The sequence below is a fragment of the Saccoglossus kowalevskii genome, chromosome 21 (genome assembly GCF_978046115.1).
Source record: "Saccoglossus kowalevskii chromosome 21, keSacKowa6.1, whole genome shotgun sequence".
NCBI classification, from domain to species: domain Eukaryota; kingdom Metazoa; phylum Hemichordata; class Enteropneusta; family Harrimaniidae; genus Saccoglossus; species Saccoglossus kowalevskii.
In genome coordinates, this window is record NC_140661.1 from 13,090,188 (window position 1) to 13,108,298 (window position 18,111).

Below are 18,111 nucleotides of genomic sequence, written 5' to 3' on the forward strand. Positions count from 1 at the left end.
ACAAACTCAACTTTGAAGTAATCCCGAACAACCAAATTTATATATGTTACACACGTAGGGCTAATCTTGTTACACTGTTCAGAGGAGTCTCAACAGCCATCCCAAAGTACCGTTTTCTGCGAGTTTTGGGCCTTTGTTTTCACCGCCACTGGTTGACAGGCGGTGAAAATACCCGGATGTCCGCCCCCCGAGGATTACCACAAAGAACTTTTTAAGAGAAGTATAACTTGTTTTTTTTACGTTATGTACGTCTCTACAATTAATAAATCTTTTCAGATGGGTACATCAACTTGATAAGAATTTTTGAAAATATAATGCTAGCTATTTTTAAAAATGACAAAAGCTGACTCTGGCACTCAAAAGCTTAATTAGTATTTTATTACCAATAATGCATCAGTGATTGTTTCAAGTGATCAGCAAATTTCAAAGTCGTAATAATGTTTCCGGAAATGTATCTACTCATATTTTTTGGGGAGAGAGCTGTGGCGGATGGGGGGGGGGGGGGCAACCCTGGGGAGATTAATATCCAAAAAAAAAATCTGCTCTTCTAAATATTTGGGGAGGGCAAAATTACTTGTACTTGAGATATTGATGGAATAGCTGAATACTAATTATGTAAATCAGGTAACGGATATGAACAGATTTTAGTGTAAAACTAATAAGGCCTGCGTAATGTAATATCTATGTACCAAGTTTCATTGAAATGTGATTAGAACAAAAAAACTATGAATTATTATTAGAGAATTAATATGAACAAATTTCAACCCAAAATTAATCTGGCCTGTCTTTTGTTCATGTACCAAATTTTATTCAAATGTGATGATCAGTAATTGAGATATCAGTGTTAATTAATTATTTTAATTAGGTGATTAATAAGCATAAATATTTACCAAAAACTAATTGGGTCTCTGCATAGTCCTAGATTCATTGAAATGTGATGATGAATACTCTATAAAATCCAATTAGTGGTTCTTTATATATCAGTGGAACATTCATGGAAAATACCGGTATTAACTAATTATGCGAATTAGGTAATTAATATCCACAATTATTTACCCTAAAACTAATCAGGTCTCTGCATAGTCCTAGAGGATCTATGTAGCAAGTCTCATTGAAATATGATGATCAGTACTTGAGTTATCAGGCGAAAAGCTGAAAATTAACTAATTATGCTAATAAGGTGATTAATATGCACAAATATTTACCTAAAAACTAATCAGGTCTCTGCACAGTCTTTAAGTAACTATGTACCAAGTTTCATTGAAATGTGATGATTACTACTTGAAGTATCAAAAGCTGAAAATTAATTAATTAAGCAAATTAGGTAATTAATATGTACTGATATTACCCTATGATATCTATGATATCTATGTACCAAGTCTTATTGAAATGTGATGATTAGGACTTGAGATATCAGTGTAAAAGTCAAAAATTGATTACTCATTATGCAAATTAGGTAATTAATATTGCACAGATTTTTACCCAAAACTAATCAAATCTGCGCATTAGTTCAGAGCATCTATGTGCCAAGTTTCATCAAAATCCAATGAGTGGTTCTTTAGATATCAGTGAAACAATCATGAAACAGCTAAAAATCAGCTAATTATCATGCAAATTAGGTAATTAATATGCATGGATTTTTACCAAAACCTAATCAAATCTGTGCATTGGCCCAGAGCATCTATGCACAAAGTTTCATCAAAAATCAATGTATGGTTCTTGAAATATCAGTGGAACAGCCATAGACCACACATAGACCACGGTTACTTTAGTAACCGTGCACAGACACACAGACAGACACACTAACTGCAAAGACTCCCTTTTTTCAAAAATACAACAAAACTAAGAGAAGAAAATATTTTGCAGTTTTTGTGCCCTCCCCCCTACCAAGTTTTAGAGAGTGGCACTATGTAGGAGTTCAAAAGCCATCGTAAGATAAATATAGTTATTTTCAAAATCATGTTGTAGCTGTGGCAGAGCCTCAAATTATAAAATCAAGAATTTTTTGTGCCATTGAACAAACTATTAGTTATGCACTGCAAATTGAACAAAATGAGGCACTACTTTGACAATCCATTTCGTGGTTCTCAGCCAATCACCTCATATCTGAAATCAAATTAATGTTGAGTCTTTTCGGTGTGTTTCAGGAAACAGGTTTCAATTCACCTTCACAGAGATTTCCATACATTCTGACCAAGAGCATGTTAGCAGCTCATCTTGGAACCCTGACAAAGTGTGGGACTACTTTGTTGCATGCGTCAGAATACATACTTTTGTAATGAGGTTATATGTCACCTGATCACTCAAGTGTATTGATATGTAAAAAGTAAGGCTGTTGGTGTAACTGAAAATGGTGATATAAATATAAGGTTAAATTTGAAAGCTCTCTGGTTTCTTTGATGTTTTGTGTGTTCCTGAGTCAACACATCACACAAAGCAACACAATGTTTTCGCAATGATGTATATCATTTAATGTCAATAACAACTAAAAAGTTTAGTTTAAAAGAATATCGCTATAAAAAGGTAATAGTTCTGCCAATTCTGAAGACCACCGGCAGCCTGAACTGCAAATACATGCCCATTGTAAGAATACAATTCAATAAGCATAGACTCATAAAATTTCTTTTTGGCACTACATGCTGGTCATTTGATTTAAAAGATATCATCTGATATCACTTATTCATAGAAATGATAAATATTCATGACTTCATGGGCTGTATTTCCACTCACCTTTGATTCATGAATAATACTAGCCAATGACGTCACTTATAATAACCAGCTCTAAGAACAAGTGATATCAGGCGATATCCTCATAATGTTTGCCCTAGGTGAAATATACGACTAGAAAGAATCGGCCGTCTAAGTATAAACAGTATTCTAAATAATAAAACGTTTGATTGTGTAAAATGAATCTTTATTACAGTTGTCGCAGACAGACAAACAGATTGGGAAAAACAATGGGTACGCAACCTGCAACCACTGTACTATGTTCAAGATTGTATAAAAAAAAACAATAATTTAATTACATGTTGCGTGCAAATTGTGGTTGGGAAATTCAAATGAACGAGAACATTACGTTATAATAATGAAATAAAGCCCAACACAACATTTTTTGTAAAAACTATTTTCAAGATTCACAAATTGAATGAATGTACATAAAACACAAAGATAATTAAAATATGTAAACTAAAAAATTCAAGTATCGAGATCGGATCCAAAATGGCAGTTAAGTTGATACAAGTTTACCTGAATATGAAATCGGCAGTAACGTTGAAAAGAAAAAAAAAATACAACAATTTTTTTATGGACTGAAACATAAAAAAAAAATACTTCTGATAAAAAAAATCAATATGTATCATAAGTCATAAATTGAGAGATGAATTGATTTTACTGATACATAAATCATTAAAGACATAAATCATTGCATATACTTGATTGATTGCACCAATCATTTTTAATTTGACCACCATATCTGCATGCCTCCAATGTGGATACATCTACCGGTATTAACAAAACCAAGTGCAACCATTACTTCAAGTCATAATTTCATTTCATTTAACTTTAATACAAAAACTTAGAATCACAAAACATCTTTGTGAAAGAGTAAGAGGCAGATCAATCATACAGTAATCATAACATTTAACCATAAATTACAAAACAAAAATAAAATATTTTCAAGAATAACAAATACGCAATAATGATTGTCTTCTCCAACAAAAATGCAAATTAGAATATGCAAATGAGTCACTATGCAAATGAGTCACTATGCAAATGAGTCACTATGCAAATTAAAACTACCATGAATACCATCCCTGGTAGTAAGAAATACGAGGATGATAAACCTTGCGAAAGATTCTACAAATGCCAGATAGGAGTATTTTCACTGGACCACTTTCACTGTTTGTATATTAGGCGATGCAAGATTAATTTTATTTGACGTCTGACCCGCTATCTTTCTCTGCGCTACTCCAGATCCACTGCTTTGCATCTGCTGTTGCCTAGGATACCGGCTAGCTGTAGCATGTCCTATAGTTTGCTGAAACACAAACAAATGTGAAACATTAACATAACCACCCAAGAATCTATCACAGTATTTTGGACAAAATCAAAAATGGCTGCAGCAAATCACGCAGGTGATCAATTGCTTAAAATTCACCAAAGCCATAAAGGCATTTGCTTAGATGCACAGTGCCACCTTGAAAATATTTCATCCGCAATTTCAATCCGTCTAAAGTACTTTGACCTTGACAAGCAAAATCAAGCTCTCAAATATTTCTATCAACACAAACATGTCTGCAAAAATGAAAATAATTTGACTCAGATTTCACTCATCACAAGAAGAGACTTTAAGAAAAGAAACTACTAGTATATCCTTTTCACCAACTTTTCATCACAAATTCACAAACTCATCCCATTTATAGTCTGCACTAATAGCCACATTTTTAGAATAAAAACTTAAAAATTGACTCAAATTTTGTCTGTTCACTCCAAAATTAGGGTTCATTTCTATAAATATTAAAAATTTAAAAGAAAAAAATGCAGAAAACTTTGGGCGAAAAAGTCTTGTGGTGAAATGGATATACCGCACTGGATGTCCTTTGAGGATGCAAAATGATCTTTTTGCAGATACAGATGGCAACCATGCTAATTGGAGATGCATAAAATTACCAGACATGACATCCTCTTACCTGTGTGACTGGATGATGTCGTTCAACGAGAACTGAGCTCATTGGTGGCGCTAGACCAACCCCACTCAGGGATGCCTGACCTGTTCTCATAGTGTCCGGTCTGGCGGTCACTTTAGCAGTGATAGTCCTGGTACCTTTACCTGACGAAGTGGTCTTTGGGACGGCCTGAAAACAAGAGTAAAAATGATTGAATTTCTCCTGAAATTGATGAAATTTTACATAGCTTAGCTTGCACTTTCAATTGAAATGAAAAAAAAAATTTGGGAGTGTGCTATACTGTAAAACCATTTGTTTTCATTGGCATTTAATTTTACTATTTTAATATTGTATGCATATTTACTGTGTTTTAAGTTCACAGACTTGTCAAGGTAACAATCAGTTCTATTGTTATTTTACATGTACATGTGGATTTAATTTAGCAGATTTTACTTATAAACAAAAATAGCGAAGTTAAAACCAAAGACACTAGAGACGCTAGTGTCTTTGTTAAAACCCAGTGAATAATTAATGAGAGAAGCCAAGTGGAGATGGAGAGGAGCGATTAATTAATTTATAGCGTAAACAATTTTAGCATCTTCACTACTTACATCAAGGATGTGGCATGGAACAATCAGCTCAAAGCAATTAATCCTACTGGTACTTACAGACTTTCTTGCCACTGAACCACTAACAGTATGCGTAAGCGTACTCGCTGTCACTGCAGCTTGGCTTGTGATCGTCCTTGGAGCACACTGTTGAGGTGCTGTGTGTTCAGTGAAAGATGCCGCTTCTGCTGCGGAGGCTGCAAAACCCTGGTTGTCATTGGGGGCTTGGTTCTCTGTGTTGCCTGCAATTAGGACACAGCTTGTAGAGTTAATGAGAAAGTGAAACATAACACGTTGTATTTGTTCTATTAGGAAAGCATCATATTTTATAATATTTACATGTTATAGTAATACTGTTTTTTGATATAAAAAAAATAGCATGATTTATTTGTAATAAAGTGATTTTCAATTACTACTAGTAAATCATGAATACAGTTGAAAGAAAAACAGTCCATTGTTATAAGGGCTAAACAACATAATATCAGCCCTAATTAAAACTAAAATTAGAGCCTTTATGGTAATTAATAACAACCACATGACTACCGCTACAATTTGAAAATTTCATTGTAAAAGAGAATTTCGTTACTACAACGTTCACTTATAATTTGTGAAATAAACCAGTAGATAAGTTGCCATGGCTACAACAGGCAGCATTGATATCACATAACTTCACTCTATTTGGCATTTGCCCTACCTTCATTTTCATGGAACATAGACATAGCTTCTAGGTTGAGGGCGCATACACCTCGCATGAAAGCCTTTTTCATTGTCTCTTCATACTGGTCTCTCTCTGCATGTAATCGTTGTACTTCATTTCTTGATGACTCTAACGCTTCATTTATCTGGAAATCAAAACGCAAACAAGCTCTGTTACAGCGCCCTCAGTGTGTAATATCATATGAACTTTTCTCTATTTAGCAGCAGTGGGGAAGATTCAGCCTTAGGCATTCGCTGTATCGTACTTGATGATACTAGTGCATGTTCAAATTTTGATAAACAAAATTTTTATTTTCATTGGGAAAGACAGGTTAAAATTTAGAGTTATAGAAATTCTGGAAATCTTCCTGAGTGGTAGAGACCTGACAGCTGGTATTAGATATTCATGAGATGCATAAATTATTCAAATCAGGAATACTCACATGCATCTCAAGGCAAATTGTCAGGTTTTGTCATCATTGCAATGAATGAGGAACACTTAATTATTCAATATTTGGTTCCATACAATTTGATGAATGACAGCCACATGCATAATGGTTGAAAAAAATCCTACATTTTAGCTAGAAATCACTGACATCCACACTTTAGTTTTAAATCACTTTTTTTGTAGCATGGAGCCCTTTCTAGCTCCATGATCGTAGCATATTCACAGAATAGTGACAGGCTTATTGGCGATCCGCTCCGCTAGGATTGCCCTTATAATCACTTTTGTCGTTTTGTGTGTGTGTGTGTCTGTGTGTGTACATTTCCAGTGTTCACTATTATTTCTTCTGTGATCTTTTTGGCTTGGCCGATTTCGTTCAAACTTGGCAGGTAGGTCACACCTTAACTCTAGTTATAAGGAAAAATCTGAGAAATTTTTTTGGCCCACCGTTGCCATAGCAACAACAAAAAACTGATTTTTGGATAGCTTCACGCCAAATGTATCTCCTCCTACAAATTTGGGATAAAACACTTCAGACATAGCTCATTCTACTCAGCTTGAGTGTGGGCACAAAGTTACCATTTGAATTTTTGATATCTGTTTTCATTACCGAGAAATTTGACCCTAAAGTTGGGGTAACCTTTCACCAGCAACGGCTTTTAACTCCTCTGTGATTGTTTCGGCTCGGCCGGTTTTGTTCATACTTCACAGGTAGGTCGTGCCGTCACTAATTGGAAAACAATCCTGGCCCACCATTGCCATTGCAACATCCAAAAACTGATTTTTGAATACTTTCGCCCCAAATGTATTACCTTCTACCAGTTTTATCGGTGTCGCTGGGTGTATATGATAAAGGGAAGTTGTGCAACCAAATTTGCCGAGTTCGCAGTTTTTCCCCAATAAAAAAATAACTAAGGCAACAACTCACGGTTTTTCAGCATTTTTGTAATAAAGACATTATTCTCCATCAATAATCCGTCCAAAACAGGAACATTTCTACTAATTCTTGTGTTTTTTCGACGTTTTTCGAAAAACATGCGATTAGGCTGTGAAAGTAGAACATTCCGGAGGGGGCGAAATGGAAGAGCCATATTTAACGCGTAAAAATAGAACGCGTATTTTGACCTCTATGCGGTCGTCGCCAAAGAGCCCCGCGTCCATCGCCTGGCAATGCTCTTCCGTTTCACCAGTTGCGTTTTTTTGGCTAAAATTTGGGCAGTACTGTCAGTCACGAAAATTGATGAATAAATTAATACACATAAAATATGAATCACGGGCTAATTCAATGGTCACCGAACACTCCACTGTGGCAAGATAGTAGCGTACTGTATATTTGACCCAGATTTGACAAGCGTGGTACAGTTTTTTGCGCGTGTCCGTAATAACGCGCACAAAGGATTGTGGGACAGAGTCCTTTATTTGCTGGCATTCTTGACTTTTGACTGCAGTTCTTTTTTATATTTTAGAGTAAATGCTTTTGATATGCTCTTAGGTTTCTTAATATCCGTCTGAAATTCTGGACTGTGGTCATATTTTTCGATTAGGGAGTCGTATATTTAAATAACTCACCGTGACTAATGTTTTGCATTATGAAGTATATTTTTATGAAGGTCAACACACTGTACTTTAGGTAAATATTTACCATCTCGTTATTTCATTATTTCGCTTTCCAGCATTTACAGGAAACGCTTCATTCTAGAAAATGCTATAGCAAAACTGTTGGAAATAATAAATGTAACAGCAGAATACGTCCTAGCACAGTCACTCGACTAGGAGAGTGATTGTGGTCCTAGTAATAAACTAAAGTGACTTCCAAAAACTGAATGGTGTTTGCGAACTTCGTATTAGTTATAAACCGACGTTAGCTTCACGTTTATGTCACACCATGGAAACAGCCAAAAACATGGTGCTTGTTTTTGAGCGGAGCGGATCGCCAACCAGCCTACCGGCTTGTTTTTTGCTACATCTTACTGCCTCAGTTGTAAAATAAAGTAACACACGGGGAATGATACTTACTGATGCTAATTTAGTTTCATAATCATTAGTAAGTTTCATGCAGACTTCCTGTGCTTTAGACTGGCAAGCTTTCTCTACTCTCTGTCTCCACTTGGCTTCTATTATACTATGCCATGCAGACCATACTTTAGACATTATCTGGTGGTGGTGGTGTTTCCGAGCTAAACAGCTTGCAAACGCCTGAAATTAAAAGAAATTAAAGATGATTCACTTCTCCAACAGAAATGGACATGCTGGTGAATCAAAAATATACAGTTGTTGATCATGACACAAGTTTTGCAAGCTTATACTGTCAACCACCATATTGTTTTGAGCACCAAAACAGCAACATTTCCAGCTAAGTTTGCTGACTGGTTTACTATGCATATCTCAATATCGTTAGAGTCAAACCCACCACAACAGGAATCGTCAAACTACTAGTATTACTGTGGAAAACATTGAATATCAATAGAAAATTCCTTTCAATTTATTTCATCCAATCATAAGTTTGAATTTTAATGATCCAGCATGCTAATTTTTGGTTTATGTATACTCAAAGAATTTCTAATAGATATTATGTACCGGTAATGTATGAGGAATATTTAGAATTCCAAAAGACAGTTTATCGAATTCCACTCTTTTTTCGTTTCTGTCCCTGTTTCTTACGGACCGACTCATCAGTCCAATGCAATGTGACAGGCCCCAGTGTCCCTTGTCACGCAAAGATGAGTATAAATGTCACCAAAATGTCACAGAAGTACAAGCTGACATATGGCAAAAATACAGTTTAAAATATCCTTACTTCACGTCTGTCATCACAGTGTCTCAGTTTCCATGAGTGAAATTTCTTCAGCATTTCAAACCTCTCCCTCTGTTTCTGCATCGCATGGGTAAGATTAGAAATCACTTGGTTTTTTCTTTCTATTGACTGTTCATACGTGTGTAGCAGCTCTTTTAGACTTTCTATCTCATTGTGCATCCCGTGGATTTCCTTAGCATGCCTGAAATCAAAATGTTTTGTTAAAACTTATCCAAAGAAACAGAAGCAAGTACAGCACATGACAGGTTATTAGCGAGTGGAAGCTAACTCGTAAAAACTGGAAATTCTTGATATTCAAATGAAAATTTGTAGTATATAAACTCGTTTTCATGAAAAGAATGGTTTTGTGATTTCCCAAAATACTTTGGCAGTTATTCTTTATTGAAAAATTAGCATAAAATTTAACAAAATTTCATAAAATTCTTGTACCAAAAGTTGTTAGCCACAACCATTCTTAAAGTCGTGAAAGTTATAATTTAATATGAAAGTAGATTTCATGACAATATAGTCTGATTGCACATCATTGAAACCTATAAATGGTCTATTATGATTCTAAGGTTAAAAAGTTATTTCTGAAAAAAACCATGAAACATACATATATTTCATAATACTATGATAAACTAACCTTTCTTTTTCACCTCTGAGTTGGTTTCGATGTCTCTCCACAAGTCCTATCTTAGCCTGCGCGAACTCCGCCTGGAATAATGAAAAAAACATCAGAACAGAAATCTTGTACATCAAAGGCTTGAACTTCGTAGTTAAGAGTGTTTGCCCATATATGAAGACCAAAAATTGATAAAATTGTCCTGGTGTTTTAAATAAGGTACTGTAAAACATGTTGAAAAAGCGGCAAGCAATTTTAGCGAATTGCGGTAAAATGGCGTAATAGAGAAATGTTGATTTAGCGAATCTCTCTTGTCATTGTTGATTTCTTTGTTTGGCAGCCATTTTGAATTTATAATAAAGTCATTAGCGACATCTTGAATTAGCGAATCAGTTCTCGCGCTAAATTCGCAAAAAAGACATGCTCGCTAAAAAGACATGTTTTACAGTATACTGAGTATTACTTACTAGTACATCCCTCTTGAGATCCAGACACCAGTTGTCTAACTGAGCTTCCATTCTGACCACATCGCCATCCACGACTGGCGACTCAGGAATACTGAGACTAGATTGATCACTGTCGGTGGACGACTCCGGAGTGTCTGGAGATGCAGGAAAGTTGTTCGCACCAGGAAAGGCATGCATTGGTGTCATTTGAACTGTACAGATGATAACACAGACATGAGTGGAGGTGTTCTCAGATGCAGATATGCAGATCTTCACACAGTAATGTACAAATAGCAACATCAAAATGCCAAAACAGACAAACATACTATCACATGATTGAAAAGAGCATTGTACCTAAACTATTAACAGCAATGTTAGTTTTTCTAGGTAGGCAGAGCAACAGACTCAAATTTAGTTAAAAAAAGCAACAAATAAAAATCCAATATTGGGCTAAAAATTAAATATGCATGCATTACACAATGTAATTTTAACCTTTTCGCCACTAGACTTTCTTGATCAAAATTTGTCTGCACTTTTTTCTTATGATTCCTAAATATTTTTGGAAATATACCTAATTTTAGAGCCAACAGACAAAATTATAGTCAATTTTTAGTTTTTACTCAAAAAAATCAATTATTTGCCTATTTTTGTCCCAAACTTATGACGGAAAGTGCAGACTATAAACAGGACTATTTTGTGAATTTGTGATGAAAAGATGGAACTAGTGGTGAAAAGGTTAAAATGGTGTAATTTCAATATTCATAAAAACTTTCATTCATAAAAAAAAAAGTATGAATATGAAAAACAATTGGACAATTCTAATTTAATGGATAGCTCAGATTAAGTAAAAACAACAAAATTATAACAATTACCGGTATGTGTAAATACGGTATCAGTATTAAAGTGTTACTAAACTAAAGAGTCGTCACATTGCACCATATTTGATATGGAACCCAATCACGTATATAACGTGTTAGATTTCTTTACAATTCTTATTATTTTTTTTAATATAAAAAAAAGCTAGAATATGAAATAGTGAAATTGTTTGTGGAAATGAAAATGACTTGTGCCTCATTAGAATTAAGAGTTTATTATTAATATTAATTGCATTCACATGGCATAATGAATGGAATGTGTAGACTAATTTTTTCAATTCCAACTGAATGATACAGTCTTGCCAAGACATCTCGAAAAAATGAACATCATAAAGTTACAGAAACAACAAAACAAAAGTTTTTCTTTCTGTCAAATATCATCAGCATATTTAGCAAATATAGTGGTTTCTGATTGTTTTATCTGGTTATTCATAAGGGACACAAGTTATTTGTTTCTTCACAATCATTTTCATTATTTTGCTTTTACCAAGGCCTTTTTAAAAAAGATAGTTTCTGCATTTTATTCTTTTCTAAAAAACAATGCAAGCAAGTGTGTAAAAATACTGTAACACAAAACTAAAAATCATGCAAGTACTGATCCGAACACATTGTATTATAATGAACGTAAACTAACGACACTAATACACGCTATACACATAGTGAGTAACTGATTCTTCCACTCACAGTGTTGTCTATTTCTGTTGTGTTGCTGTGCTCGCCTATCAAAGCCTGCTGTATGACAACAAAATGGTATAATATTTAATTGAAACTGATGATGAAAAAAGTAATTAAACGGTGGTTGTCATAATGACAATGTGTATCTGATATGGGTCCCATAGTACACATAGCAACATATACAGATCAAATGTATTGTTTATTTACACAAAATCTAAATGCATTAGAATGTACAGTTGCCATGACAACTGCCTTTTAAACACCTTTAAACTTTTTCCCCACCAGACTTCATTGTGCAAATTTTTTCGCACTTTTTTTTTTATATTCTACAATATTTCAGGAAATGAACCTTAATTTTAGAGCCAACAGACAAAATTTTAGTCAATTTTTGTTTTTTTGCGCAAATAATTTTGCTATTTTTGTTCCAATCTTTTGAAGGGAAGTGCAGACTATAAACAGGACTATTTTGTGAATTTGTGATAAAAAGAGGGAACTGGTGGTGAAAAGGTTAAGCTAGTTTGCTACTATTAAAAAAATATAATAGTTTACAAATAGTTCCTATGGGAGAAGCATTCCATCGTATTTCAAAATCTTATCAGTGACTTATGGTAAAAAATATATATCTATTGTTATGAGGGCTACATATGGCTGTCAAGAAAAACTGGAGAATTTTGAATTAGTTTAAGTTATCAATGGAATACTGTAGTGTGTTTATAAACTTAGAACATACAATATATTTAAACAAAATTTTGAATTGGAAAACTATCTAAATGAAATGAAAAACTTCAGCCAACGTAGAGTGTTAGCAAAGTTCAGACTCAGTGACCACAACCTTGGAATTGAATTGGAAAGAAAGAGTAAACCAAAAACCCCAGAAAATGAAAGAACTTGCAAAAAATACAATTCAGATCAAATTGAAGATGAAATGCATTTTATCTTAGATTGCAATTTCTATGAAGTAGAGAGAAAACATGTCTTGAAGTATTTTAAAATAAAGAATTAATTATTTGTCCAGAATGGAAAGCTTCGTGAAAATAATGGGAAATAATATGGCTTTATCATATTATTTAAAAAATACAATTTTCGAAAGTTTAATATGTAACTCTTTTTTGCTTTTTCAGTGATTTTCTAATTTTTATTTCTTTCTTTTGTTGAATTTCAGTGTATTTTAATTTTAGTGTTTTAGTGTGTGTTATTTTATTTGTCTTTTGTAATCATTTTTTTACCTTACTAAACCCACAGATGGTTAAGTTGCATAATAAAGTTATTATATGGATTCCTATAGAAAATGTTTCAAAATGAGCGCTTTTTGGATTATTTTGCATATGTTTTCTAGAAAACACATCCTTCTTTCTCTGTAAAAACTTTAAATAAGAATGACGTTCATGTATGTAAATCATCACACACAAATTTTTTAATGATTTACTGTGATAAATTTTTTTAATGGTATTGAACTACCTAAACATACATGATACTTGGAGCATGATATTGAAGGGGGCGTGTTTTATAGCCACCATCACAAAACAGTACCGGGTAGGACTATTATACTACAGATAAGTGTTATGATTCATTCCATGCATAAATTGAAAAATAATGAGAAGCCATTTATTTCACTGTAATCTCTGATTATATTACATCCTAATCCATAATTGATATGCTTATCCTGACAGTAAGCTAACAGCACTGATCTTCCCAAGGTATGATAATCTCTCTAATGTAATTAGTCATTTGAATCAACACACAATAGACATCAATGACCAACAGTTACATTGTTCTTTTACAGCTTACAACTAGTCCAGACGTAAATATCTGTTGTTTATTCCAACTAACATGACTGCCCTCTTACCTGGTATATCTCTTCTTGGGGTCTCTCTTGTTGTTTCTAATGTGCTATCCATAGCTCCTGTTTCTTTAAACGATTTCATGGCCTCAATCTGCCCTGCAGCATCACTTGCATCTTCTGTAACTATATTAAAATACGGTCAGTTAACAATTGCATATGGTAACATGTGACAATTTACAGATATTCTCTTAATAACTTGATATTAGTATTAATAATTAGATTATTATGAAGCCATGGAAGCAAATGTGCAAATCGCAATCAGCCTAGCACCTTGAAAGAAACATACTCTAACACTTACCTGATGAATCTGGATATATCAAATCATCTTTTTTATCTTGAAAAGCTCTCATAGCTTCCGCCACAGTCTGCGGCATTTGCCCTGGTTCAAAGTTTGGTTGAATGACAGCATATTTTAACAATTCTTGGTATTCATCTTGGAGACAGGACGAAACAGAACTTCCAGCAGAATCGTCAGGAAGTATAGGAACACTGTCTTCTTCAGTACTAGACATGTTGAGAGCTGATGCAAAACGAGATTGTGGAAAACTAGAATACCTGGAATAAAAGTCAGTGATCATGAGTTGGGCCCAGAAACATTCAATGTCAAGAAAAAATTTCTTAGCAATAGGAAAATATTCCTCAAGACAGAAAAGGGAGTACGGTATTATGAACATACACGTACATGGAATTAAACAAATATTAGTAACTTACGAAAACGAATTACACTGCGCAGTACTGAAACAATTTCTCAGCTTTAGGAAGATATTCCTCAAGACAGAAAACAGAGTACAGTAACATGAACCTACACGTACAAAGAATTAAACTTACGAAAACTAACAGATTTAAAAATCAGGATGTACTGTAGTTGATAAATATTAGATTGTACGTCATCGTTTTTAGATCGTACAAAATGAGACCAAGGACAGCTCACATTTAGCAACGTTTGACTTGTACCTGTATACTTTATAAGATCACGTACTGTATCCTGAGCTGCACAAAGATCCTATTTGAAATTTAAACTTAAAGCTACAACTGACAACACGTGTGGACAAGATGGGACCTGTCTTAGCAACAAATCAGCTGTCACAGTGTATACAGTGTTAGTACACAGTTATTATGCCAAACAAAAATTCACTTCCAACATCGCCATAATATGGGGCGATTCTATCGTTCGAATATACTATATTTGACCGGCTAAGACGTACCTGACATATTAGGACATATGCAACTGTTGATTGGCATCTGACTTACCTTACAACTGCAATCACAGAACGTAAACACAGTTTTTAGTCCGACGATCGAATGCCAATTTCAAAATGGCCGCTGTCACTTTAAAATGTAAGCTATTATATGATTGGTCAACACACATAACAACGTTTTTAATTGGGTGAAAGTGCGGTCACGTCAACTACGAGACGATGTCACGAGATTTCCTTTAATTTTGCGAACGTACTTCCTGGTTGAGTTCCAGGGATGGTTCTTCCTGTTGATTTCAGTAAAAGTCATCGCCTGTATGGCCGGCGTTACTAGTACAACCTCGATTTCTTGAACGTTTGAAACAAACTACCAGCTGAAAGGAGTGCATTGCCAATCGGTAACAATGTCGTTGGATACGCTACGGTTTGCGGACAATTTTTGGGTAAGTTCAATGCAATGTAACCCCCAGGCTAAGTATGCGACCCCCAGAACCAGGATCCGGGAAGCGTGATTGAATGTCGCCTGTTTGAAACGTTTGAAATATTTTTGTTGGCTGTATAATTTTGTATTTGATTTACACATAATGAAAATGCTCTAAATCTAGGCAACAACCAAACCTAGAGTTTAATTTACATCTAATGAATGGTACTACATTCAAGTTGATGGAAAAGTGTTCATAAAAAAAATATGTATTAAGATTAAAGATTTTACTAATGTTTTTTATTTATCTAGATTTTCATACATTAATCCTCTAAAATTACAATTTGTACAAAGTTCTTGCATTCACAGGTGCCGCTTTGATTTGAACAATGTAAAATATGGTAATTAATTGAGTAGATCGAGCTACGTAATGATGGTATTCAATATACTGTAGTTAAACTGAGGTTTTTAAAAGAACAAAAACAGTTACTAGTAAGCTAAGTAGCCTGGAATTTATTGAACAGTGATTTATTTTTAAGAGGGGCAGGACACACATAGCCTTTGGTCTTGTATCCTTGGTGGTGGAAATCATATTACAATGCGAGTTTCTGTAAAAATGCAGTTCTGTGTCTTCCATGAATGTGTTTATAGTATCAAGATAGACAAAGATCGTACTAAAATTATGCGAGAAAATGGTCCAGCTGTGTCTACTCATATACCAAGAATATACCAAGAAACAACAAGGAACAATACAGACCAACAGACAATGAGCAACACTACAGACCAATAGATCCAGTTCCATTTCATATGCAGTTTCCTTTAACATCGTTCCTTTAATTGACCTTTGCAAAAATTGTGATATGAGGATACTGAATGGAGTAAGCACAGTTGATTACGCCCTGTCGTCTTGTGATATTATTGATTATTTTGATTATTTTAAAATCCATGATTTTACTTATCTTTCAGACCATTGCCAGATTTCTTGCCAACTTAAATTAAATAAGATTATTAAATTACATAAAACCAATAATAATGATTTACATAATCTACCTAAAAGCTGGGTCTGGGATAAACTTTCAGTTTTTAATTACCAGGATAACCTTGCTTCAACACATAGTCAACATAAAATAAATTCCTTCTTAACTAACAAATATACATTAGATAGTAAGGGAATAAATGATGCAGTAAATAATTTTAATTCATTAATTACTGAGTCTGCAGACAGAACATTTAACAAGAAGTCTAATAAAAGTAAGAAGCAGAAACCTAAAAAGAAAAAATGGTTTGACAGAGACTGCATGGTACTCAAAAAAGATCTTGTTAAAACAGCCCAATTAGTTAATAAATTTCCTTTCGATACTAGGTTGAGAGACTTATTTTATAGAAGAAAAAAGAAATTTAAAAAACTAATTAAATTAAAGAAAAAACAAGAAGAAAACTTAATTGTGAATAAACTTATTAACTTAAATAATACTAACCCTAATCAATTTTGGAAAGTTATTAATCAATTAAGAGAATCAACTCATGAACAAGCAAGCCATATTTCACCAGAGGAATGGAATAGGTATTACAGTAAATTAAATGCCTGTGAGACCAATAACAATTATCATAATAACATAATTTCTGAAATTACATCACTTGAAAATAGGGAACCTTTAGCAACTAAATTGAATAGCACAATTACAGATGAAGAAATTAAATTAGCTATTAAAAAACTTAAGTCAAAAAAGGCAGCAGGGTATGATGGATACTGTCCAGAATTATTGAAACAAAGTTCAGACTTCCTGATTAAACCACTACAAAAACTTTACAACCTCATCTTGGATTCAGGTATTTACCCAGATATCTGGAACATCAGTATCATATCACATATTTTTAAGAAGGGAGATAGAACAGAGCCTGGTAATTATAGGGGAATATCTGTTTCCAGTTGTGTGGGTAAGACATTTTGTGTTATTATGAATAATAGAATTCAACAGTTTATGGACAAAAACAATATTTTACATTCCAACCAAGCTGGCTTTCGAAAAGGTTTCCGCACCACTGATCATATTTTCACTCTAAAAACAATTGTACATAAGTATCTAAAGCAAAATGGAAGACTATACACTTGTTTCATAGACTTCCAGAAAGCTTTCGATACTATTTGGAGAAATGGTTTATTTTACAAACTTCTGAACAGTGGTATAGACGGGAAAATTTATAATATTATTAAATATATGTACTTAAATACAAAGGCCTGCATACGATTTGGAAACAAGACTTCTTCTGTTTTTGAGACAACTAAGGGAGTAAAACAAGGCTGTGTAATCAGCCCTATGCTTTTTAACATCTATATTAATGACTTAAATGATGTATTACAGGATAGTTCAATAGACCATGTTTCACTAAATGACACTAAAATTAGCTCACTCTTCTACGCAGATGACCTAGTTTTACTTTCCACAACAAACAATGGTCTTCAAAAAGCATTAGATATTTTATCAGACTATTGTTCTAATTGGAAACTTAGTGTCAATTTAACAAAAACAAAAATTGTTATTTTCAGAAAAAGAGGTTTAAAAACACAGGATAAATTCCTATATCTTGGAAATCATATCAACTGTGTTAACTCCTATAATTACTTAGATGTTACAATGCAGTCCAATGGAAAATTTACTGAAGCCAGACAAAACATGGCAGATAAAGCCAACAGAGCCTTATATGCAATGTTAAGACACATTCCACCTGAATGCAACTGTAAAACATTTATCTATCTGTTCAGAACATGTATTCTTCCGGTACTCATTTATGGTTCAGAAATTTGGGGAATTGAAGTTTTGG

At 33.8% G+C, this 18,111-nt stretch overlaps 2 protein-coding genes across 2 annotated transcripts in view; one reads left to right on the forward strand and one right to left on the reverse strand.

Annotated features, from left to right (window-relative positions):
* Positions 1 to 3,532: 3,532 nt before the first annotated feature.
* Positions 3,533 to 14,999, reverse strand: LOC100378716 (centrosomal protein POC5-like). Its single transcript, XM_085495037.1, has 12 exons — positions 14,923 to 14,999; positions 13,970 to 14,226; positions 13,675 to 13,794; positions 11,838 to 11,885; positions 10,300 to 10,490; positions 9,854 to 9,924; positions 9,211 to 9,409; positions 8,430 to 8,609; positions 5,967 to 6,114; positions 5,333 to 5,514; positions 4,689 to 4,853; positions 3,533 to 4,036 (listed from the first exon to the last, which is right to left on the reverse strand). The coding sequence occupies exons 2-12, from the start codon at positions 14,181 to 14,183 to the stop codon at positions 3,881 to 3,883; spliced, it is 1,674 nt and encodes a 557-aa protein (XP_085351163.1). The 5' UTR covers positions 14,184 to 14,226; positions 14,923 to 14,999; the 3' UTR covers positions 3,533 to 3,880.
* Positions 15,000 to 15,083: 84 nt separating this feature from the next.
* LOC102807026 (proline-serine-threonine phosphatase-interacting protein 2-like) overlaps positions 15,084 to 18,111 on the forward strand; it is a 44,494-nt gene continuing 41,466 nt past the window's right edge. Inside the window, exon 1 of the mRNA XM_085494957.1 lies at positions 15,084 to 15,310. Coding sequence (XP_085351083.1) covers positions 15,272 to 15,310 — 39 coding nt within the window. The 5' untranslated portion in view covers positions 15,084 to 15,271. The remainder of the gene's footprint in view (positions 15,311 to 18,111) is intronic.